The sequence below is a fragment of the Gopherus flavomarginatus genome, chromosome 7 (assembly GCF_025201925.1).
Source record: "Gopherus flavomarginatus isolate rGopFla2 chromosome 7, rGopFla2.mat.asm, whole genome shotgun sequence".
Classification (NCBI taxonomy): Eukaryota; Metazoa; Chordata; order Testudines; family Testudinidae; genus Gopherus; species Gopherus flavomarginatus.
Genome location: NC_066623.1, coordinates 32899101 through 32922882, shown reverse-complemented (window position 1 = coordinate 32922882; position 23782 = coordinate 32899101). Strand labels below are relative to the sequence as shown.

The 23782-nt window shown below is 42.2% G+C and overlaps 1 protein-coding gene across 3 annotated transcripts in view; it reads right to left on the bottom strand.

The window, feature by feature from the left end:
- Nucleotides 1-2614: 2614 nt before the first annotated feature.
- RANBP17 (RAN binding protein 17) overlaps nt 2615-23782 on the bottom strand; it is a 267568-nt gene continuing 246400 nt past the window's right edge. For 2 of the 3 annotated variants that reach the window (XM_050962559.1, XM_050962560.1), the window contains 3 exons: nt 14070-14168; nt 7257-7384; nt 2616-3155 (listed from right to left, as the gene is read on the bottom strand). In XM_050962559.1, the coding sequence (XP_050818516.1) occupies nt 3059-3155; nt 7257-7384; nt 14070-14168 (324 nt within the window). In that variant the 3' untranslated portion in view covers nt 2616-3058. Of the gene's footprint in view, nt 3156-7256; nt 7385-14069; nt 14169-23782 lie in introns of all 3 variants that reach the window. The other variant, XM_050962558.1, reaches the window with a different exon arrangement.

Below are 23782 nucleotides of genomic sequence, written 5' to 3'. Positions count from 1 at the left end.
ACAGCAGTCTAAACTAAGGTACATAAAATCCTCACTAACATTATTTTTTAATCTGGCAAGGAAGTGTGTTATCCCTCTATAGTTTGAAAGGTTTGCTGTCACCATAAACTCACAGTACAATAAAACATTAAAAAGTCCAAGGAATTATTTTATAAAGCATACACACACCAGTGGCTGAGTTTCTTCGAAGTCATCTTATGCAAGCAGGGCAAAGTATTAAAACTTTGTATTTTCCTTGGAGAGCTGGATCTGCTTTTCATAGTCATATGAAATACAACCAGAGCTAAGCTCCTTTTGGGAGTAGTTCATTCTCCCTTGTAGGAGGAAGACCTAACGGGGATTTCTTCAGATGACTAGGTTTTGCACTATGGTTATACATAGTACCTTTGGGGGAGAATCAGATTGATTTCCAAGTCCTGATTTGTTCACTTTACAATAATCACTCAGGCTAGCTCACAGTAATTGCTGGAGAGGACACCAATGTGGTACTTTCCCCAGCCACCTGGGGAGTCTGAACTTCACCTCCCCATTGATATTATCACTCCATTGTTTCCACACCTTTTGTTTTTAAAGAAGTGGGTGCAGGGGAATGCTTTAAAGCACTTGTGGAGGAGACGAATATAAAGAATTACATGAACTTTGTGAACAGGTGAAGAGAAAGAAAAGGTCGCTTACATTCTGGTCTCTACTCACTTTGACAGTGTCCCTTTGAAGAGTGAGGGTTAAAACTCTTAAGAAAGAAGCCGGAGCCTTAAAACATAGGCTTTATTTGCTATGCCATCCATTTCCAAACCTAAAAGCAGGCATGTTTATATGGCTGTCTACTCTATATAAGTTCTAGTTGTCAATTGTTAACGGAGGTTGAGATGCTGTTCAAATATGCAGATCAAGTCTGCCCAGTTTAGGACCTTGTTTGTAACAAGGTATGTTTCAGAAGTGAAATCTTGAAAATGTACTTCAGTGCTCCAGGGAGTCAATAGCCTTATATTAGAGGAAGCCCTAAAATCTGAGTGCTGAGTTATGAGGGCACATGGTGCTTCTTTTCAATATGCGAAAATTTAGCATTCAGCAGAGCAGGCTAATTTAGCCAGTAAACTGACTGTTTTGTGGGTGCAAGCTGATTGCATATAACCATTATTTCTGCAGTACGACAAAGAAAAGCACAGTCAAAGAACACATTAGTTTTCATCTGAACCTTTTAATGCAAATGTATAGAGTTTCCAGATAACTGAAGTGGTTTCTACAGCAAACTTACCAAAAAAGGAGAGACCATTTAGCGCACAGACTCCTGGAGCCATTTTCAGGGGTAGACTGAAAACCAACAAAGAACCCTCCTCTCCCAAACATTCTTTAAAGTAGTTTAGATTTTATTGCTTTCAGAATTTGGCTTAACAATGAAGATTCTAATTTTGTCTAAGTTCTCAAGGGTAAAGTGACTCGTTGTACTAGCTGCTATTTATTTGATCAGTAATAACAATCAAGCCTTTGAACTAATCTAACTTGGGCACAAAAACTGGGCTCCTACTCCACATTTAGGCACCTAAATAAAACTGGCCTGATTTTCAGAGATGTCAGGCAGCCAGTGTTCAAGTGGATTTTTTTGGTGCTCAGTAATTCTGCAAATTAGGCCCTATGGCTGTAGATTACACTATTTTCTTTAGCTATGCGTCAATGTAAGGCAAACAGAAAACTGCTCAACTGAATGATTTCATCTCCTATATAGTTCCTACTGTAACTATTTTAAATTTATAGAGAAAGAATAGAAGATAAACAGGAAAATGCCTACAGGAAATACTGATTTGAACTTCCCCTGCGCTAGGTGCACTGAAAATCGCATGTTCTTTTCGAGAAAGTGGTAAAAATATTACCAAGTTACGCAAATCTAAGACTGCATGAAAAATATATGAAGTAGATTTTTTACATCTTAGTTAAGAAAACAATGAGATAGCAGCAGTTTCTAATTGCATGTAATAGCTTTTGTACATTAAAAATGTAATTGACTTATTGCTTAAATAGTTCAATTTTTGTTAAATTTCATTCCAATTAATTTGTGTATTTCATCAACCCACGCAATAATTCATACCCACCACAAAATGGAAATTAATTGTTCTACACCAAATCTGAGTGGATAATGCATGCATGAGCCTCAGCATAAAAGGAATTTTTTTTTGGCACATATTGAACTTTTTATAATCTCTGAAGAGGTGAAGAGGAATCCGCTGAATTTTCTGCTTTAAATGCACCCTTTCATTATACTTTTTACCACTCTGAATATGGGAAATTAGTGTCTATAACTACTGGTTGTCTTTTTTCCAGGGGTGGCAGATTTAATCCTTTTTAAAAAAGTGTCTTAACAATGGTATTTCCCTCCACCCCCGAAATAAGACATTTGAAATGTATGTTTGTGTAATGAAAGCATTATCTTTATCTCATTAAAGAGTGCATTACTGTCTCTAAGCTTTATAATATCCCATATTCTAGGTTCTCCTATTACATCCTTAGTCCAAAAGAGCTTATTTTTCATTCTGCTAATCTTTCTTCTTCTTTGCAGTGTGCAGAGTCATAAATCTCATGTTTAAAATATACATGCAACCATTTTGTAGAAAAATAATCATTTTTATTAATTCAAGAGAGTTCATATAGAATTTATACCAATCTTTGCCTCAAAGTTTCAATCAGGAGTGCCCTCAGGGGAAGTGGTCAGAAACATTATTTATTACCGAGTGGAACTAAGAATCATTAACTAGTCACATTTAGAAGCAATGGGTGTTTATTTTGTTCTTTGGTTAAGTATTGTTTCTACACCATTTCATACATGTTTAAGAACAGGGATAATAAATTTTGATAAGAAAGTTTGAAAACGTTCTTTAAGCTAAGACTGATTTTACATCATTTTCATTTATAAATTCTTACATTTAGGCCAGAGATATAAAAAGGCAGAAGTTATTTAAAAAAATAGTTTTCATAAGTTTTCAACTCCTATCTAACAATATGGTGAGGTCCAAAACTTTCAAAGTCTATATGTTGTTATTCAATGCGCTGGTTTCCAAGTTCAGCATCAACTCATCATATCTAAACTGCTGGCTTCCGTAGCCCCTTCACAGCGCAGGGCATCAGCCATGTCTCTTCGAAAGACTGACATGTTCTGGGTGAATCTGGGCACAAGAAAACCCCAAACCTTTGGTTAAACCAGACCTCTGATTTATTTAGATTTAAACAATAGGAAAAACATTAAAAATGCTCACATACGATCTCTAGGTGTCCTGACAATTAATCTTACAACATAATAACGACTAGCTAGCAGCATTAATAACATTGTGTGTGGACAACCTGTAAGCTCAGACCATTAGTAGCACGAACTGCTTATGAATGGTAAATTCAGCCAGTCAGGAAATCAAAGCAACAGGAAAGCTCCTTTTCATCCCACACTGCTTATGGGAAAAATGCCCTCAATCATCCCCAAAACCTTGACAAATGAATGGCTTTGTGCAACATGCTCAGAAAGTCATTGAGTTCAGGCTATTTCAGACCTAGTGTCCTTTCTTGACAGTGAAGGCAGAGTACAACCTGTCTCTCAGCAAAACAGGACACAGTTACTTATGTTTATCAGCATAGGTGGAACTCTCTATATAAGGCCTATTTTCTGGTACTGATTTGTTCAAAAGACATATGAGAACAGATGGGGCAAACTCAATGAACACTGTATAACTTTTTGGGGGCCCAAAATCTCACTAGGACAGCACATGTAATTTCAGCACTATCACAACCCGACCCTGAACCCTTGCCCTGATTCAGCCCTAAAAGCAAGTGCAAACCTGATCCAGATCAGATCCACTTCCTCAGTCTGTCTTTATTTAAAACACAGTGTACCGTTGCCATTTATCACTGTATTTTCAGTAGCAGAAATTAAATGGTTTTGCTTCTAATTTAAAGAATTAGGCACAATCCTGGTCTTAGATGTGCCCCCAAATATAGGCCCCTTCCTCCTTTTTTAAATGCTGCAGCTGCATTGATTGCAGCTCTAATACTCTTTGCTTGGAGGCTGTCAGATCTCACAGGCTCAGTAAGGAAGATGTCCAAGGAACACCAATTGTGAATTACAGTTTAAGACCCTGATCCTGCAAAGGGCTCTGTGTAGATGAATGTTTTCAAAGCCAATGGGATTCCAGGTGCATCTAAGATCCCTAGGCAGGATTGGGGTTGATAGTTATATTTCCAATTATTTATTTATCTCCTAGTACTGGAAGGGACCTTGAAAGGTCATTAAGTCCAGCCTCCTGCCTTCAGGAGCAGGACCAAATACTGATTTTTGCCCCAGATCTCTAAGTTGCCCCCTCAAGGATTGAACTCACAACCCTGGGTTTAGCAGGCCAGTGCCCAAACCACTGAGCTATCCCTCCCTTCCTGGTCATGCTCTCCATAGTTCACTGTTTGCTGCACATAGTGGCAGTGTGGTAAGTTAGGGATTGCTGCACGTGGTTACAAAGGCTGCATTTCAGAATGTTTCTGCACATACTTTTTTACTTTTGTGTTTATTTCTTTACTAATAAAAACTGATTTCTGCTCACATTTGAGCATCCCAAATTAAAATAAACCTGTAAAATGGATTTTGCTAGGAAGTTACAAGACACTTAAAAGAGCCCCAAATAACCTCTTAAAATAGGACTGCCTAGGTAGAAGACATATTGCTTGTTGATACTATGGCTGCCTAAAAGCCATCCCAGGCAGCTGGGACAGAAGATCACTCATTTGATGTACCGTTCCTTTAATGATTCTAGATAATACCTGCTCACATTACCCCAGAGTGAGCAATCTATATATCTCTAGCTGCAGCAACTAAGACTTCCCAAAAGACCACCCAACCTTTGGAGTTTAGAATACTTCACAGACACTGTATATTGCAATTCTATTTTAAAAGGCTGTGTATGTTTGAACTTAGGACTTACGCAAGTTAGGTGATTAATAGCCCTTGCGACTGAAGTCTTGGTTATCCACAGAACAGAGACAGCATGGGTAGCCCCAGCGCAAGCCCCTTTGTCAGTATGACATGTCTATGGCAAACCTCATGGCATGACATATGTTTTAAACTCTAAATACTCTTGGGGAAATAGCCCTTAATTTGGGCATTGTTGATGATGAGATGTGAAGGCTTATCTGTTTTTTTCCAAGCAGCTATGTGGAATGATAAAGAAGGCAGTAGTTTGCTATATCCATTTAAAGTCAGCTAGTGTTCAGGTTAAATGCTACAGTGGCCCACAAGAAGCCCAATGACTGGATATTAAACTAGACAAATTCAGATGAGAAATAAAGCACCATTTCTTTTTTAAACAGTGATGGGGGATTAACTATTGGAACACGCTACCAAGGGAAGTGGTGGATTCTCGATGTCTTCAGATCAAGACTTGATGCCCTTCTGCAAGTTACACTTTAGTCAAACACAAGTTACTAGGCTGAATGGAGGGGTAACTGAGTGAAATTCTCTAGCCTGTGAGAGACAGAAGGTCAGACCAAATGAGCCAATGGGCCTTCTGGCCTTAAAAATCGACGAATCTATATGAGTAAGGTAGCTCAGTGCTAACTGTACACCAGGATATGGGAGTCCCATAACACTTCACACCTGAATCACATGATTTGATAAGTTTGGCACTGAGTCTGTGGTTGTTCTATGGGTATAACGTTAAGTAAGTTAACTTTAATTTTAAAATTTCCAGTCCAACATTTGTTTGTTTCCTTAGAAAATATTATCTCAAGGGTTTTTCCCCTTTAAGTAACTGATAGATATGGAGTTAAGGCTGGAACTATCTATCTATAAATAAATACTCTGGAAATTTCTTTAGTTGTTAAAAACATTGGTGGGATTGTTCAGTCACAGAAATCCTCATGGAGCTTACAAACTGTGCAGAGCTGGGTCTCTATCCTCCCTAGACTGTCTGCCACCATCACCTCTTGTGATTTCCTCCTTCCTGATTCCCACATGGCTCCCTACTCTCCCCACTACATGGAGAAAACTTCATGTGAGGCATATCAAGTGGACTTATATAATGGAATAGGTATGGTCACTACACTACTAGGTGGGACCCCTTCCATCTCCACATTGCCCCCTCTCAACTGGCTCACCCATTGCCATTATCTACAGTGGGGTCATGTGGAGTTTATAAACTTAGTATCAGGGATATAAGCAAATGATCATCTCTGCAGAGACTGTAATGTGTTCAGAAACGTATTTTAACAGCTAAATAATTCCAAAAGCAACCCTCTTCCGTGTAAAAACAGCCCAAGGCATCAGTCCTAGCGTAAGACAACAGATTAAAACCTATCGGGGGGTTCTAAACCAAACTGTTTTGGAGTTTTGACAAGTCGACATTTCTCAGAAAATGATGGGGAAACGGAATCATCTAATTGTTTTAACTTTCACCACTCCCAAATGTCTTGTCTGCTTTGTCTCAAGCTTTCCAGGAAGTTCTACCCTGGTATAAATCATGCCTGTGACAAATTTTGTTTTGGTGGAGTAAAGGTTTTGTTTTGGTGGAGTAAAGGTGCAGATAGGTGAAAACACAGTTGGTAACAAGACTAGTGTGAACCTCAAACGCAGCCAACTTCTATTGCTTTTAAACTAACCCAATTCTTTTTACAGTGAGGGTGAAAGTGAGTAAATTGCCAATCTTGGTCTTCTAAAAAAACAAACAAAAACCAGCTCAGCAATGTTGTGTTTAGCTGTTACGGGGCCCCCAACTGACCCTCTCCCATCTCTGTCTTTTTACAGGTCACAGTTACATCCTTACATCTGCAGGGACTGGGGTCAGTCGAAGCAACAGCACCTAGAGCAGCAGAGACTGCAGAAGCCGTCGTAGTTCTGCAGCACCCAAGAGCATCAGACTGGTTTTCGTTGGAGAGACCGTATGTTGGAGAAAGGGAGACCTATGCCCCTTCCCAGAAAATGGGGTAGTTTTTTCCAAGGGGGAGGTGGTGGCCAAAAAGAGAAAGGAGCACTCATTCCCTGGCAGGCCCTGCCTTTGGGAATATCCTAAAAAATACATATTTAAGAACAACTAAATAGATAATTATCAAATGCTCTGGCTCCAACTAGTAAGTCTAAGGGAGCATTATTTGGTAGGACATTACCTTACTTTTAAAGGAAGCTAACAAACTCCACTGTAGTTGCAGGTTAGCCCAGAATACTCTGTTATGTTATTCTCTGGTTGAGTGTTTGATTTGGCTTTTATCGGTAGAGAATGCTTAGGGTGTTGTGAGCTCACCTGTCTCTGTTCTTTACCAAAAGGTTTTGCTCCACTCCTTCCATTAGGTTCCTAAAGCACTGGTCAAGGACCTCTCGTTTGTTGTCAGGCTGGCTGGTTATCAAGCTTGCCCTTAATTCGCTGAAGTACTGTGATCAAAAGGCAGAAAATATTTAGGAAACAAACTTTGGAAATAAAAAGCAGAGGTTGCTCACCTGTAATCAGAACCCTGAATGAGCTCTGTGAATTCACACTCCTGAGATGCGCCGATGGTGCAGCATCAACTGCTGGAACGTATTAACAGCATTGCCTGTGGGAGTGCTCTTGTGCCCCAAGCAGCTCATAATGTTTATAGGAGGAAGTTATAAAAGTGAGCATGGTGAACTGTCCGCCTCAGTTCTTTTGATTGGCTCCTTAGGTCCCAAGTTGATATCAGGCCACCCAGGAAGAGGGAAGGTGTGTGGAGAGTGTGGATATGTAGAGACCATCTTGAAGAACTCCAGTTACAGTTGAACAACCTTCATTTCTTTGTCAAATGGCTCCTGCACATTCCCACTCTTGGGTGTCCGGCCAGCAGCACTCCTCCCTCTGGACAGTGGGATGAGGCGGCCCCTGACATATAGACTGTAATGCTTCTTTACTGGAGCAGGTGTCTGACCTTGACGCTAGATCTAAGAAATAATGGTTTGTGGAAAGTATGAATTGGGCTATAGATGGCAGCTCTACAAGTTTTTAATATGGGAGTGTGTGTAATACAGGCCATGGAACTGCCTTCACTCTAGGCGAGTGTGCTCTAAGCCCTTCTGGAAAAGGAGCAGAAGTGTGTTCATAACACTCTTCAATACGGAGTCCAACCCACTTGAAAAGGTTGTGTGATGCCATTACCTGACCTGTACTTTTCCCCCATAAGAGATAAACAATCTAGATGATTTTCTGCATATAACTTTAAATAGAAGCCATCCAAGGTGTGCTGCCTAGCTTCTCCTGAGTAAGAGTGAGGCCTAAGGAAAAACACTGGCAAGTTTATGAACTAGTTAAGATGGAATTCTGTTACCACCACTTTATCTTTGTGAAGGACTGTAAGAGTGGGGGTCAGCCATGAGAGCCTACAGCTCACTCACTTTTCTAGCAGATGGAATAGCTACAAAAAACAATATCTTAATCAAGAGATGAAATGGGGAACAGTCTCCCATGTGTTTGAAGAGAGATTCCATGAGCTAAGTAAGTACTAGAGTGAGGGCCAAGTTCTAGAACTGTCGAAGTCCTATGGCACATGCTGTCAAGTGGAGAGAGTCTGTGTCCCAGTTAAGAAGGCCAACAAGTGTGTTGGGCTTTTTAACCCCCTTGGGGGCTGGAGCCAAGGCTGGATTCCTAGCACTTATGGATCCCTAGTGCTTCAGAGCCAAAAGGTTTAACTGCTAATACTTCTAGCACTAGCATAACTTGGAGGCTATTCTGATGCACCTTTCTGATTCTGGGGGTTAAGAAGCTGCATATGGAGCAATAAGAAAGCAAATAACCTTCCCCAAGCAGGCCAAACCACACACATGGGTATCCAAAACAGGAAAAATGGCAGGACAAGTACTGCACCTTTGAACCCTGATTTGTTTTCAAATTCCATAATACTGGAACAAAGGACTGGTGCCAGAGCAGTAAGATCCTTAGTACAAAACAAAAACCAAAACAAAACAAGAAATGAAGAAGAAAAAAATAAAAACCCACCAACTAACTAAAACCCAGCTAAACAAAAAGGTGATAGCACTGGGCATGATCCATTCTGATGAATCTGGGTCCCAGGACTGGTGAGGCTGCTGGTCTGTCCGCTCCCATGGTTGAAAGGAAGAAGGGTGGTTGATGATTCCTGTCCCTTTTTCAAAGTCTCACTTTCTGAACATTCAGAGCCAGGAAAGGTAGTAGCTGTCAGAACACTTCAAAGGGTACCACTGCTGGAAGGTAGGTTCCATAGTCCAAGCTGTACCATAAGTATGTCCCAGCAGAAGCCACTTGAAGATTTTAGGGCCAAATTTTCAAAACCTGGCCACAAATAACTGCTGATGAATTCAGGTAATTTAGGCATCTGTGTGTCTAAGTGCACCTACCAATCATGTGCTTGGACTTGCACAAGATCTAAACTGCACCCCCAAAATTGAAGGTGCATAAAGAGAGGCCTGGATAATGCTAGGCTGAAGATCAGGCCTTTGCAATCCCCATTGTGAATTTTAAAAAGCATCTATCCCAAGCTCTACGGGCGTGTACAGATACTGAAAATGTGCAGAAAGCCAGAATGAAATGGTCTTCTCATTGATCAACCTCCAAATTAAAAATATGAATTGCTAAACAAAACTATAGCTTCCCTCAACCTGCCCGCTAACAAAAGCCTGGGAAAACAGAAAAGCCTCGCAGCAAGGCCTTAAGGATACAGATCGGGGCTCTGTCAGCCCAATGGGAAAACAGGAAGAGCAAGAATCTTAAAAGGCAATGTCGCTTAATGTCAATGTTGTTTCCTTGTCAGGAAATGCCTTGACATCAGCCTCCTCCCTTTAAAACCAGAGAGATGTTAGCTTGAGTGTCTCTACTGACCACAACGGCAGCAGTCTTATGCATGGAGAGGAGCTCTTCGTCCAGTAGCTAGGTCCCAAGCCCTTTAAGGCCTTATAGTTTAAAGCCAACAGGCAGTCAGGGCAGATGATGAAGAATGTGGCTTGGCCCCAAGATGGGGGAGTGATGGATAATTCTAGCAAGGCCCACAACCCAAAGAAAAGTTGTCAAGATTGTCCAAGAGTTGATTTCTTGAGCAGCAGCTTCCCCAGAGCTTCCTTAGATAGGGCTGCCATGAAGGAAGGCACTCAAAGTGAACATGTGCAGATAAGGATAAACTTTTTCATAAAAAATGCCTTCAACAATAGTTTGACAATTAACTGTAAAACTGCCTCCACTGATAAGATAAGCTTGTCTATTGGGGCTGCTGCCTGACAGGAGCTGATCCGAGACCCCAAGTAGTCCTGAAAGGGTTTCTATGCACCTTCTGCAGTGGCATCTCTTTTGCTAGCAGCCATGTTTGCCTGGATTCCCATACCTTCTTCTCCACTAAACTGGTAATCGTTTGGTTGGAGGACAATAGTTGCTTCTGTGTCCTAATACAGAAGGGATTTCCCGCAGCTCTGCCTGCCACTGTGGGCCAGTTTCCCTTTGCTGGTGTAACTCAGCTTGTGTACTCCTGCTGGCAGTTAATAGAGCGATGAAGCAGTGCCAGAAGCAACCTGCAACCCCCACTGTAGTGGGGTGGCGACAAGAACAGATTCAGCATCCTTCCAGTGTAGCTTCTGCTGATGATGCGTCTATGAATCCCCGAGTGCAACTGCCGCTGGAACACAGCTATCCTTGCAGGCACAGGCACATGCAAATTGCACTTGTGTGCACCCATGGGGCATATCTGCCCCTTACACGTGAGCTGAATTATGGATGGACAAGATACCATTAAAACAAGTGAGGAGACCACCAAGCAGCAGAAGTAAAGTATGAATAACCATTATGGTTGCTGGTGGCAGGAACTGTTGCTACAGAGATTATGTCCTGAATTAAGGGAATCCATTTACCAGCAGTTGGCTGGAATGAATTAAAAATAGTCACTTCTGCAGTCAGGTAAGCATGTTTCAGACCTTTCCTGTGGCCCTGAAAAATAGGGCATTGAAGTGCATGGGCTGGAGAGTGGCAATGCAACGGGGCCTTCGCACCTCATTTATTCTCAGAGCTAAGCCTTCCAGGGAAGTGCCCTAGGTAGGTGACATTCCCCTTCCCCACCCTCACAAAAGAGACTGTGCCATAGCTCACTTGGTGCTAAGTAAGGGTGCATGTACACACACATTTCTGACAAACAAAGCCCATGATCATTAGAACTAGTCTAATTTCAGTAGAAAGAGAACACTCTGCTAGCCGCACATTTATTTCTTAGGATTCCCCATTGCACAGTTTTATCTTCAAGTCAAATATTTAATTTCTTCTTACATTAAAGTGGCTAACATCAAAAGCACATAATTAATATGTAGTCAAGCTAATATTTAAATGCTATAAATCAGAAGCATTATATAAACAAAAGTGTCATCCTGAACACGATTGGGAATGCGCAAAACTACTTATTTCCTACTTTTATAATGATGCAGTGACTCAGAGCAGATAGAAAATGATTAGTTTTCCTCCCAAAGTAGGAAATATTGCTTCCATCTGTAAAGTATAATATTGTGATGTCATAAACTTTTTCTAAACACTGAATTTGCCCTTATTTGCTCTCAATCATTTTAAAAGAACTGCTCTCTCTTATAGAGCTTGGATTTAAATCACAATAACACACCAAGAAGATGAATGACAGTGCTATTGGATATGGCTAAAATTGGATCCTTCAGCACAGGTGAATGATGAGACAGGGCTTCTCTTTTTGATATATTTTCTTCTTCTATTAGTTTCCTTCCATGGTTGGGATTTCAGTTTGAATTTTAATGTATGCGGCTGCCGCTAATCTTAGTGTCTTATTTTTTCCCAGCACTATCTTATTGTATAGACAATTCATTCTCCAAAGCAGTAATATACTGCCACTTGTGACTGCCCAAGAGATAAAGCAATTCTGAATAAAGTAAGATCCTGCTCTGAAATATGGAGAATACTATAGGTCAATATCTTCTGAAACAATGCCTTGCCATACACAGCAAATAGCACAAATTTAGACTAGCTCACATTAATTTACTGAAATGGTTTCCTTTTCAGATGATTATATTAAGCCATTAAGGCAGTGGTGGGCAATCTGCAGCCCGTCAGAGTAATCCACCAGCGGGCTGCCAGACAGTTTGTTTACATTTGCACGGCCGCCCGCAGCTCCCAGTGGCTGCGGTTCACCATTCCCGACCAATGGGAGCTGCTGGAAGCGGCGACTAGCACGTCTCTGCGGCTCCCATTGGCCGGGAACAGCAAACCGTGGCCACTGGGAGCTGCGGGCAGCCATGCAAATGTAAACAAATAGTCTGGAGGCCTGCCAGTGGATTACTCTGATGGGCTGCAGGTTGCTCACCACTGCACTAACGTGACATGCTGAGTGTATTCAAATATAGACAGCTTCAGATCTTACTGAAGGGATGGGCTGAAGAATGTTCCCTAGGTTAGATAATCTGCCTTGGAAGCAGACATTCAAGATTTTAGTAAATATGAGAGATGGGCAAAGCTCACAAGGTTCAGATAAATCCCTCAAAGACCAGATGCTTCTCTGAATCTTTCTGGCAGAGAAACTGGGTTAGAACTCTTGTCTTTCTTGCAAGATTTCCATTACATCCTTGTTTGGGCTAAGTGGGATGTGAATTTCTGCATAAGAATAGTTGTGTTTGCAGGGTTTCTCCTTCCAGCTGGACCCTGGAAGATCAGAGTGGCAGAAATTAACAAAAAAGTTAACTGTACTTTTGTGACCCACAGGTTGGGCTTGAGTTGTTGGGTGAAGGTGTGGCTGGATTTTTCTATTACATAAATTAAGTCATTCAGCCTCACTGAGAGCAGCTCTCCAACACTTATAAAGCATCTGTGCTGGATACTCTTCTCCATCCCTTACAGGGGTAGAAGGGAGCAAGACAGCAAGGAAAAGACGTGGGGAATTTGAAAGGGTGGCCAGCAGTTCTGTGCCATGTTCCCTATCCCTGAATGCATGGGCTCTCTCTGCAGGATCTGAGGAGTGAGAATTATAGAGAGCACCTGCCCTTCCTTGTCAGAGGCTATTGGGGAGGTGTGTGGAGCTGAAGAAAAGTAGGCAATAGCAGCATCACTCCAAAGGGAGCCTTCCTGTCAGGGATGGGGTGGGTGGAGAGCATCATGAGGGCAAAGGCTTACCCCTGGAGACGGCCAAGGTTCTGCTGGGCTGTTCTCTGCTTTCCTTTCGATAACCGGTGTCTGTAGTATTTGTAGGCTGGGCACGAAGCCCTTTCCCTCCAATAGGAAAATGTCTCCAAATCTCTCCAGTGAAACTTGGGTGATGTTTTGAGTAATGTTTCCACTGATTAGGCAAACCCACAGGAGGGGTCATGGAAAATCTATGAGACTGTGAGGACTAGAAACCGTGGCTTTATAATTATCCTACTCTATTGCTCAGTGCAGGGACTGGCAGTCTTGTAAGTGACTTCTGGTTTTCAATTATCTAAAAAGTGGTATGCATTAAGGGTCAGACATGGCAAAGAACATTCTAGTTTGTTAAAGTCTTGAAACCTTTGTAAGTCTATGAGCAAATGCAACTTTACGTCCAGTAAGGTACAAGTTAATTACTGAGCAAATACAGTGAATGCAAAGAGCAAACTTGACAAAATCTGAACAGTCTTCTGTTTTGTAGCTAGCATCCCCTAAAACAGTGCTTAAAGGGACAATGCCAGCTTGTTTAGTCACCCAAATGTAGGTTTTGTTACCGATCAACACCATCAGGTTTGGCAATGCATAGTATTAAAAGGGATGTTCAAAAATTATCAGCAAAAAAACAGAAAGGGATTTTAGTTTTGTTTTTGCCTGCAATTAAAACATTTCCAGCACCATTCACAACACAAATGCTACTGCACTGGCTTAATGCATGAGAAGCAGCAATTGATTAAAAATTGACTAGTTTCACTTCCCAAGCTGAGGGAAATGCAAAAGGTAAACAAACAGCATAAATTGTGAAAATTAATTACATTTAAAAAATTGAGTTTCAACATCAAAAATAAGATTTAATAGTATTTACCTTAAGCTTCTCAGCAGAGGATTTTATTTCAACTAGATGGGCAGACACAATAGTGAGCATGTGAAGAATGAATCTGGTAGCATTTCTGCAATACTTACCTTCTCATTGAGAAGTATAAGCCCTAGCAGTGGTCTGGACACAGACCACTGGTTTCTGCAATCCTCAAAAATGATGGTGTTCATCAGAATTGACATCATCTGAAAGAAAATGCATTTTATTTTGCATTAGTTTGTATATTTTGTGCTATAACGTGTAATTTGGTCACAAGGATTTTAACTAATGACTGCCCAGAAAAATAAACAATCCCTTTGCAAACAATGCTGAACTCCTCCTTGGCATTGTGCGTGTGCCCAACTACTTTATACCTTTTTCTACACAACTCACTCTTGTATAATTATTCCCATATCCAACAGATGCCATTATCAGTGGAAAGTTCTAGAAAAACGGCATCCAAGGTTTGTTTAAAGAAAAAACTAACCAGACAACAGACTACAACATGACTTGACATTTATCCCTGTTCAGACAGCTGGGATGATTTGCATCATATGCAGACTTCACTACAGTGACCTGTGCCTTTGCCCCCTTGTGGATGGATCACTTCAGTGTGTGTTCTGTCTAGTGCTGATCTTTACCACTACTCATACACTTCAGATGATGTGGAAAATGGCTGCCTAAAAGTCACACCTATGCTTAAGTAATCTGCACTAGCTACGAATTCGTTTTCAGGTGCCACTCAAAGTGCTGCTTTTAACCTTAAATTGGATGGGTCTTTGTTACCTCAGCGACCACCCCTTTTCTTGTGGGATATTTCAGTGATCAGCTGGGGCACCTGAGTTGAAAGGGCCCTATTTTTGTGAAGGCAAAAGCAAAGACGGAGAGCTTTCTACAGGAATATTTAGTTTGCAGCAAGCTTGGATATAAATCTCTCCCCTACTAGGCTGCTGCACACTAACTGTTCATGTGGACCCTGCTGACGTGCATTAACAGTTCTTTAGTGTGCTTTGATCTAGTCCCATTTCAAAGTGGGCGAGATCAAAGGGCACTCAAACTTTTAGTGCATCAGCAGGCTTCAAACAGCTTCTAAGTGTGCAGCAGGTTACCAAAGGGTAGATTTACGCCTCAGCTTGTCGTGAACTAAATGTTCATGTAGACAAGCTCTAAATCAAGAGAGACTTAGGTACTGTTCCCAACTCTGCCACTTACTTGGCATGTGAACTTCAGCAAGTCATGTCACCCCTGTGCCTCAGTTTCCCCTTCTACATAAAGGAGATAATGGTATTTACCCAGCTTTGTAAAGCACTTGGACATCTAGGAACACAAAGAACTAAGTATTATTACTATTAATCCAGGAAGGGTTGGAGGCAGGGCATTCACAATGTGGGGGTCTCAGTTATGGAATTAATTGTCCCTAATGGCTTGCCAGAGTCACAACTGGCTTCCTTTCAGGTAATAATGCAAGGCTTATTAGCTCTCCCAGGTGTTTTCCAAGTTTGGCTGCAAAGCCTATTACATCTCCCAGGCTTTTGCTGGGACGGGTGAGGTTCTGTTTTGGGGCAGGAGGTATCTGGGAAAGCCTTATTGTTGGGTATTGAGTTATCATTGTTATTTGTAGCTTTTGTAGAGATTGTATGTGCACCTGGTGCATTGGAGGAGCCTGACTTTAATAAAACAAAATAAATAAAATAAGCAAAGAAACCATTTGATGATAAAATGCCCTACGATCTTCTGGAAACACATTAGAGCCCAAAATGCTAAGGGGCACAACACACACAAATCTAAAATGTGTCTGGTTGGGATTAGACAGAGTGAAAATTCGTAAAATGCCACCAACAAAGAACTTGACTCACATTTGTAAAATATCTACTAGCCCTAAAACCAAATACACAAGGAGAATGTGGAAAATCATTACATCGTTTCTTCTAGGCCAATGAGTAGCTATGAGCAGAGTCCCCAGAGAACTGCCACACTGCAAACCAGCCTGTAATAACTGACCAAGGCTAAGTCAAACAACATGTTTCATTAAATGAAAAAAGATGAATCCCAGCACTACAAATCACTTGGAACAAGGAGATAGCCAAAAATTATTTGAAATTTTCATGCTAGGAGCACAAAATGCGGCATGGGAAAGACTAATCCGTCACTTTGCTTTTCTGTAACATGCATACGTCAAACTACTTTTCAATTACCCAGGATAAAGACAATAGTTCAATTAATGCAAACACTAAAAACCACTGGAGAAGTAATGACAGGAACTTTGCTGGTCCTGAAACATGAACAGCAGCAATAATAATTCCTCATAACTCTATAGCATCTTTTGTCCGGGGATCTTACAGCAAGCACTCGAAATTACAAGGGAAATCTTTCAGGGGCAGAATAGAATTACTCGGGATTGGATTCAACCAGGACATCAGGACTGATACATCCCTACTTTTTAGGAAATGGGCCACTAGATATGAAATGGCTGCCACTGGATATGCATTAGGCTTTTAGTATTAAGCCTAATATGAAAGATGGCACCTTCAGGAGCAGAATTTATCCTCCTACCAATCCTCGGGCAATTGTTCAATACTGACTGAGAGGGAAGAGTGCCACCTACTAAACCTCCAATACCATATCACACAACACCTGGGCGTTTCTTTGAGATTTCAAGTTCCAAACTATGTTGGTACAAAAATAATAAAGTAGGGAGGCAAAATGCACATCCTAGTGAAGCTCCTGGCCATAATCAGCAAAGAAGCTCACAGTGAAAGCCAAATGGAGTCATTACAGGACAGGCCCAACCTTCTCTACAAGAAGGCTCTGCTCTCAGAACCTGGTGTGTGTGTTGGTGGTCTGTCCCTACTTACCTGGGTACAAGCTACATCCATCCCTTCATTTGGGGAGAGCTGCCAGTTTTTGGTTCAGTTTAACCAACACCAGAGATGAAAGTAAGCTGGTTCGGTCTGGTCCGGTGCACTGGCAAGAGCCCGTACGCCGTGCTGGATCGCACCGGCTTCCATGGTGGGGATTGAAAGGGCTCTGGGCTGCCCGCGGCTGCAGGGAACCCAGAGCCCTTTCAATCCCCATCGCAGCTGAGATTTAAAGGGCTCAGAGCTCCCCGCCGCTGCGGGCAGCCCAGAGCCCTCTGAATCCTGGCCGCGGCTGGGATTTAAAGGGCTCAGAGCTCCCCGCAGCTGCGGGCAGCCCAGAGCCCTTTGAATCCCGGCCGTGGCTGAGATTTAGCTCAGAGCCCTTTAAATCCCGGCCGCGGCTGAGATTTAAAGGGTTCAGAGCTCCCCGCTGCTGCAGGCAGCCCGGAGCCCTTTGAATCCTGGCCGGGGCTGGGATTTAAAGGGCTCAGAGCTCCCCACAGCTGGGCAGCCCAGAGCCCTTTGAATCCTGGCCACAGCTCTGGCGGCTGGGCTGGGGCCAGGATTTAAAGGGCTCAGAGCTCCCCGTGGCTGCGGGCAGCCCAGAGCCCTTTGAATCCCGGCCACAGCTCTGGCTGCTGGGCTGGGGCCAGGATTTAAAGGGTTTGGGGCTCCCCTCAGCGGCAGGAGCTCTGGGCCCTTTAAATCCCTGCCCCAGCCCCGCAAAGCTCGGGATTCCCCCCACGGCCGAAGCCCTGGGCCCTTTAATTTGCCCCTGAGCCCGGGGGGCTCCCAGCAACCTCTTCAGCTGGGAGCCCCTGGTTAATTTAAAGGCCCTGGGTCTCCCAGCCACAGCTGGTGCCCCAGAACCTTTAAATCTTCAGAGGCCATGCCTCTTCCAGGAGAGGCCACGTCTCTTCCGGGAGAGGCCACGCCTCTTCCAGATGAGGCCATGCCCCCCTCAGGACTCCGGCAGTACCGGTAAGTCCTGTAAGTTACTTTCACTCTGACCAACACCTGCCTCAGATAACACAATGCCATTAGGAAGGACAGATCTACAGCTTCTTCACGGACTGACTAGCAAGACTGAAGCTACAGCTGTTCCTTTCAGACATCACATGCATCACTAATTTGGGAGGGTTTCTTCTAAAACACTGCAGCTTCCATGAGCCAGAATCTGGTATAAACACTTTAAAGTACAGGTGTTCAAGTTGCACTGGAACCAAAACAACTTCTAGAGTGTCTGAGGAAAGCACTGAAGTGATGTCCTCTATGCCCACGGAGTAATCCAAATACAAGTATTGATGTTAGCAATATGTATGGAATCAGTCATTTTCTTACAATAAAATTAGCTATAACTAGTATTTTTGAATTACTTGAGTGACAAAAACAAACATGGTTGAAGGAAGAGGAATCTAGTTATCACCTAAACTAGAACCAACCCCCTCATCCTTCCAGTCATGTACGCAAAAGAAAGGACTGACACAGCAAGCTAGAATTGATGCTCTAGAACTAAGTTGCAGATATCAAAATTTTTCGGCTGTGCTAACTGATTGAAGAATGATATACTGCGGAGTCCATCAAGAATAAATAAGTGTCACAACAACAAGGCAGCTCTGCGCTTCTACATCACAGTTCATTTGAGACTTGTAAAGTGCTTTCCAAATATCAATTTACCTCCCCACACTCCTGTGAGGGAGGTCAGCATTATCCCATTTCACAAATCCCATTTCCCTGGTTAACTGAGGAACAGAAGGTATGCGATTCAGGGTGTGACTGCAGCTCATGTAGACGTACCTGGGCTAGCTTTAAACTAGCCAGTTTGGGTACCAGAACAGTGAAGCTGTAAATGACCGCCCACAACTCTAGGTAAATACTGGTGTGGATAGCCTGTGCTGACGCCTGTACTGCTGTAGCTTCGATGCTACTGGTATCTGAGTTAGCTTGACTGAAGCTAGCAAGGGTATGTCTATATGAGCTGCAATCACACCCTGTAAATGCAGTGTGGACATACCAATAAGGTCGCAAAGCAGTTCAGGGACAAAGCCAGGAACAGAACCCAAGAGTCCGGATCGAACTGTTGATACCACTTTATTTGGTCCAATAATGATTCTCCTGAAATGCAGTGATGGGAATTGTGGGAGTAGGGATGCATTTTTCCAGCAATGCTAATGCTTCAGAGTCTCTTTCTTGGCTGCTGGAGAAAAAGCTCCCAAAGACATCCCTCATTATAAAAATTCATTCCCAAGGACACATAAGCTGCCTTTCTATTAAAGAGCCTTTTTTGCTGCTTCATGTTATCAGCAGAACAGCACTTGCATCACAGCAGAGCCTATAACTCATTTCTCTTTCTCTTATGTTGGTATGAATATTTTATTCTACAGCAACTAATCACATTTTAACATGCTTAAGAAGTACATTATGTAAGCTCAGAGACAGCATTATGTGATAGAAAACAACACTTTGCCAAGGATTCAGTACATTTCTAAAAACTCATACAGCTTTTAATCAAACACTCGGATGTTAAGAAAATTTCAAATATTACAAATATTCAGATTTTGTAGCTCTGCACACAAGGTTTTGCTGAGTGTTTGTGTCCCAGGCTCCAGAGAACCACTTCCTAATTTAGAAACCATGAATACTAATTTCCATTGGCAATGGAGCTTTCACTCACTCCTTCCTTCACCAACACTTCCCTCTTCAGCAAGTATATGGAGCATCTTTTTCTAATAAACTGTAGTGGGCACTAACTGCTCGAAAATTGTGAACCAGTCTGCATTATCTCGCTCTACAAATTATGGGACTGCCTTAAAAAGAATGATAGTTATTAAAAATATAACTAATTTAGAGGTCTTTATATTTGCCTTTGTGTTACTCAGGTTGAAGGGTACATTCAGGTCACACTTTCACATTTTCCTTTGCAACCAAGAGGGCTAGATTCAGACTTTTTTTTGTTTAAACTGAGATTCTCATGCAAATATCTGGATTCTAGCAGTTGGGGCCTGAAGAAAAATTCCAGAATATCATGAGACTTGTGATAAAATCGTGAGAGTTGCCAACACAGAGTCTAGCCTGGGCACAGTCCTCAGAGTAGTCTAGCTTTTTTGCTTCATTTGGGGGAAAATTAAGGTATATATACGATTGAAAAGCCACTCTTGGGGTCCCAGTCCCAGGACATACATATGAATTGAAATATGCATGCAGCCGTTTCAGCAGGCTGAAACACCATTTGCTATAAACTCTTTCAATCTACCTCTGTCACAGGTTATGTCTATTGTTTGCATATTACTGGCTAAGAGATAGGTCTGTTCTCTCACCCTCCCACCCACACAAGCAGGACAGAGATACGGAACACTAACAAACAGTCTTGCAAATACTTATTCGTGGGGTGTGGCACTTTGCATGGTTTACCTGACACACATGCCTTGGAATACATGACTCAAGTGAACAACCACCTTCCAGCTCCAATTAATGAAAAGAACATCTGATGCCAATATATTTGCAAATTTGTTCTGACACTGTAAATGATTTACAAATTAGTTCTGAATGCTACATTTTCTAGTAAGTAAGGCAATTTGTTTCCTTCACTATGATCTCCTCAAGTCGACACACTGAGTAGAAACAAACATGATACTATTCAAATTTAATACACATTATCACTTGAGTATAATTAACTGATTGCTCTTTGCTGATGAAGTACATATCAGTTATGGCTGGAGCTAAATGAACCAGTACAAACCTTGGTTATAATCTACCTAATCAGGCTGAGTGACACAACCACCCTATCTTACTTCTGTCAAGCATATAGAGTAAATAAATCCTTAAGTGCAGCATTGTCTGCTGGTCCACTGTTTACTTTCTGAACTATAAATTCAAAGGATGAAGTATTTAGAAAGAAAATTTCCATGACTGCTTGTCCCAGCCTGATATAAGACAAGAGGGAGGGTTATTGGTAAGTCTGGTAGCTGTTCAGTGCACACTTTCCTTGCGTAAGTCAACAGCAAAAATGAGTCAATAGTTTCACCATATCTGCACATCACAAAATCACCACAGAACTGGCAGTTCCCTCTGAAAGAAACCCAAGGTTAGACTAGCAGCGGGTACCGCAGGTCAGAGTACAGGTATCATGTCAGAACTGCATGGGGAAGTTTGCACAGAGCCTGCAGTGAATGAGCTCATCTCAAATCCAGCATGAACACTACATTTATTCACTGATTTTATAAAGGGAAAGATGTGAGCCCTTCCCATTTACAAAACTATAACCACCTGGAGTGGTTTTAAAATCTCTATTTTCCTCACTGTAAATTTACAAGCAAAAAAATGGAGTTTCGCAGTTGTTCTGGTGTTGTTTTAATTTTTCCATAATTTCAGATGCTCAATATCCCCTCCAAATTCAATATTTAAAACAGTTTGGGCCTGATTCTGAAAGCCTCTCTGACATGCAATAGTATCTTATTTCATCAATGGTCCCAATGAAATTAATGGAACTAATCATGGAGTGAGAAGTTACTAACCTCAAGTATCAGAGTCTGGCTCTTTCTCTGGGAAAGAATTATCTACAGTACATATGTTACCACTTACTCAGGAGAAGATACATTCAGAATGATAGCTCCAGGTTAATTAATGACAACTGTGTGAAATGTGTCTATTCTTAATATTACCACACACATCACACAGGAAACAGTTTTACTTTTCCTCTATTGAAATAAACTGTAATAAATTATTCATTTCAATGGCAGCGAAATGTAGATCAACGGGATAAAATTGACTACGTGAGGTGAAAGCTCACTTTCATCTCCACATTATGTATTTGAAACTTTTGGCTAGTAGTAAATTGCCTTTCAAATGGTTGACAAGCTTGTAAAGCAGATGTTTGCACTGCATTAGAGAGTAAATACAACAGAGCTGGGAAAAATGGAAGCTGTTATATTCTTGCAAACGTGCCATTTCAGGACTCAACACTGTCCCCACAAATTAGTGGGGCACAAACACCAAATTTAAACCTTTGTAATTTGCTGTAGATGTTTTAATATGGTGGCACATATGTATTAGTGCTAGATCCCATCTAAGTACTGCCTGCATCTGAGCTGTTCATTTGAAGGAGAGTGACACAGGGCATAGTCACACCTTATCAGAATGTGGGGAAGGGAAAGGCTTATGGGTGATGTACATCACCTATCATAGGGTGATGTACATCACCTATCATATGGGTGATGTACATCACCTATCATATGGGTCGTCAGTCTCATGGATGACATAACATCATCCAGTAGAAGAGGAAGAGGTCTCCTGGGTAGTGCAGCCTCCCCAGTCATTAAAGAATAAATCTCATGGCGTGGTCTAATTTTGGCTTCTGTGAGGGTGGCAGGGGTTAAATATCATGAGCGACAGTCTTAACTTTGGCAACAGGAAGAAGGCTGAGCAGTGAAGTAACTTCTCTTTCTGCATGGGAGGCGGAATAAGATTTATTAGTTTAATTATTCACTTCCAATATGTATTGCCTTGCTTCTGTCTACACTGAATTTCATGTAAGTCCTCTGTTGACTGTCACTTACTCACATGCTGCCTGAAGTGCTAGATTTTGTATCTGGATATCTGATGTGGCTGACAGATGTTTACAAACCCATGTATCTGCACAGCTTCCTTTTGCTTACCCATCTGTGCAGCAAATTATTCTACCTCGGGGCTGGAATAACTTACACTCACAAAATGAACTCTGTAGCTGCCTTTTTCCGATGGTGATATTCAGCAGTCTTCAGCTTGGACATTATGATGGTCACTTCAAATTAATTCCTTCCCCTATTTGAGAGGCCATTTCCACTACAATGGCCATGAGGATATAAAAAGTCCACAGCATTTCTAAGGGATGACAGAATTCTGATAGAACAGGTTTTTAGTACAGAGCACTTGATTGCACAACTTATTACACTTTGCAGACATTTGTGTGTGGAGCAGGGAACAGAGTTGAGCTCTTTAGATATCTGTACCAGAAATTAACAAAAAAACGATTACCTACTGTCATGGAGTGTGGGGGAGTCAGGGCCCTGCACCCCCCACTTCCTGCGATTCACTGAGACTCTCAGACAGCCAGTAAAACAGGTGGTTTATTAGACGACAGGAACACGGCCCAAGTAGGGCTTGCAGGTAAACCAGAACCCCCTAGCCAGGTCCCTTTAGGAAGCAAGGATCTTAGACCCCAGACTTGGGATTCCCTGCATCTTGGCAGCCAGCCCAAAACTGAAACCAAAAACCCCTCCAGCAGGCTTTCTCCTCCTCCTTCTCTCCCTTTGTCCAGTGTCGACTCGCCCCACCCCCCCCCTTCTTGCCTCAGATTACAGGCTCAGGTACCGTCCCTCACCTAAAGTCATTCCTTACTCTCCCATCCCCCATGCAGACAGTCCCAGTAAAACTAAACGATATTCTCAGGTCAATCCACCCTGCTCCCTACTGCGTCACACCTACCTTTTAGTAACTGTTGTTCTTCAAGATGTGTTGCTCATGTCCATTCTGTTCTAGATGAGTGTGTGCCCACGTGTACAGTCATTGGGAGATTTTTGCCTTAGCAGTATCCTTAGGGTCGATTGTAGCGCCTCTGAGTGCCGAGCTCATGCGTTGGTATATTAGGCACTGCTAACCCTACACCCTCTCAGTTCCTTCTTGCTGGCATATCCGACACAGGGGCAGGAGGGCGGGTAATGGAATGGACATAAGCAACACATCTTGAAGAGCAATAGTTACAAAAAGGTAGGTAACCGTTTTCCCTTCTTTGATTGGTTGCCCATGTCGATTCCATTCTAGGAGACTCACAAGCAGTATCCTCGGAGTTAGGCTCGGAGTTCACAGTCTAGTGGCTTGCAGTACTGCTCTACCAAAGCCAACATCGTCCCAGGCCTCCTGGGTAATTGCATAATAGGATGTAAAGGTGTGGACGGATGACCAGGTGGCCGCCCTACAGATGTCCC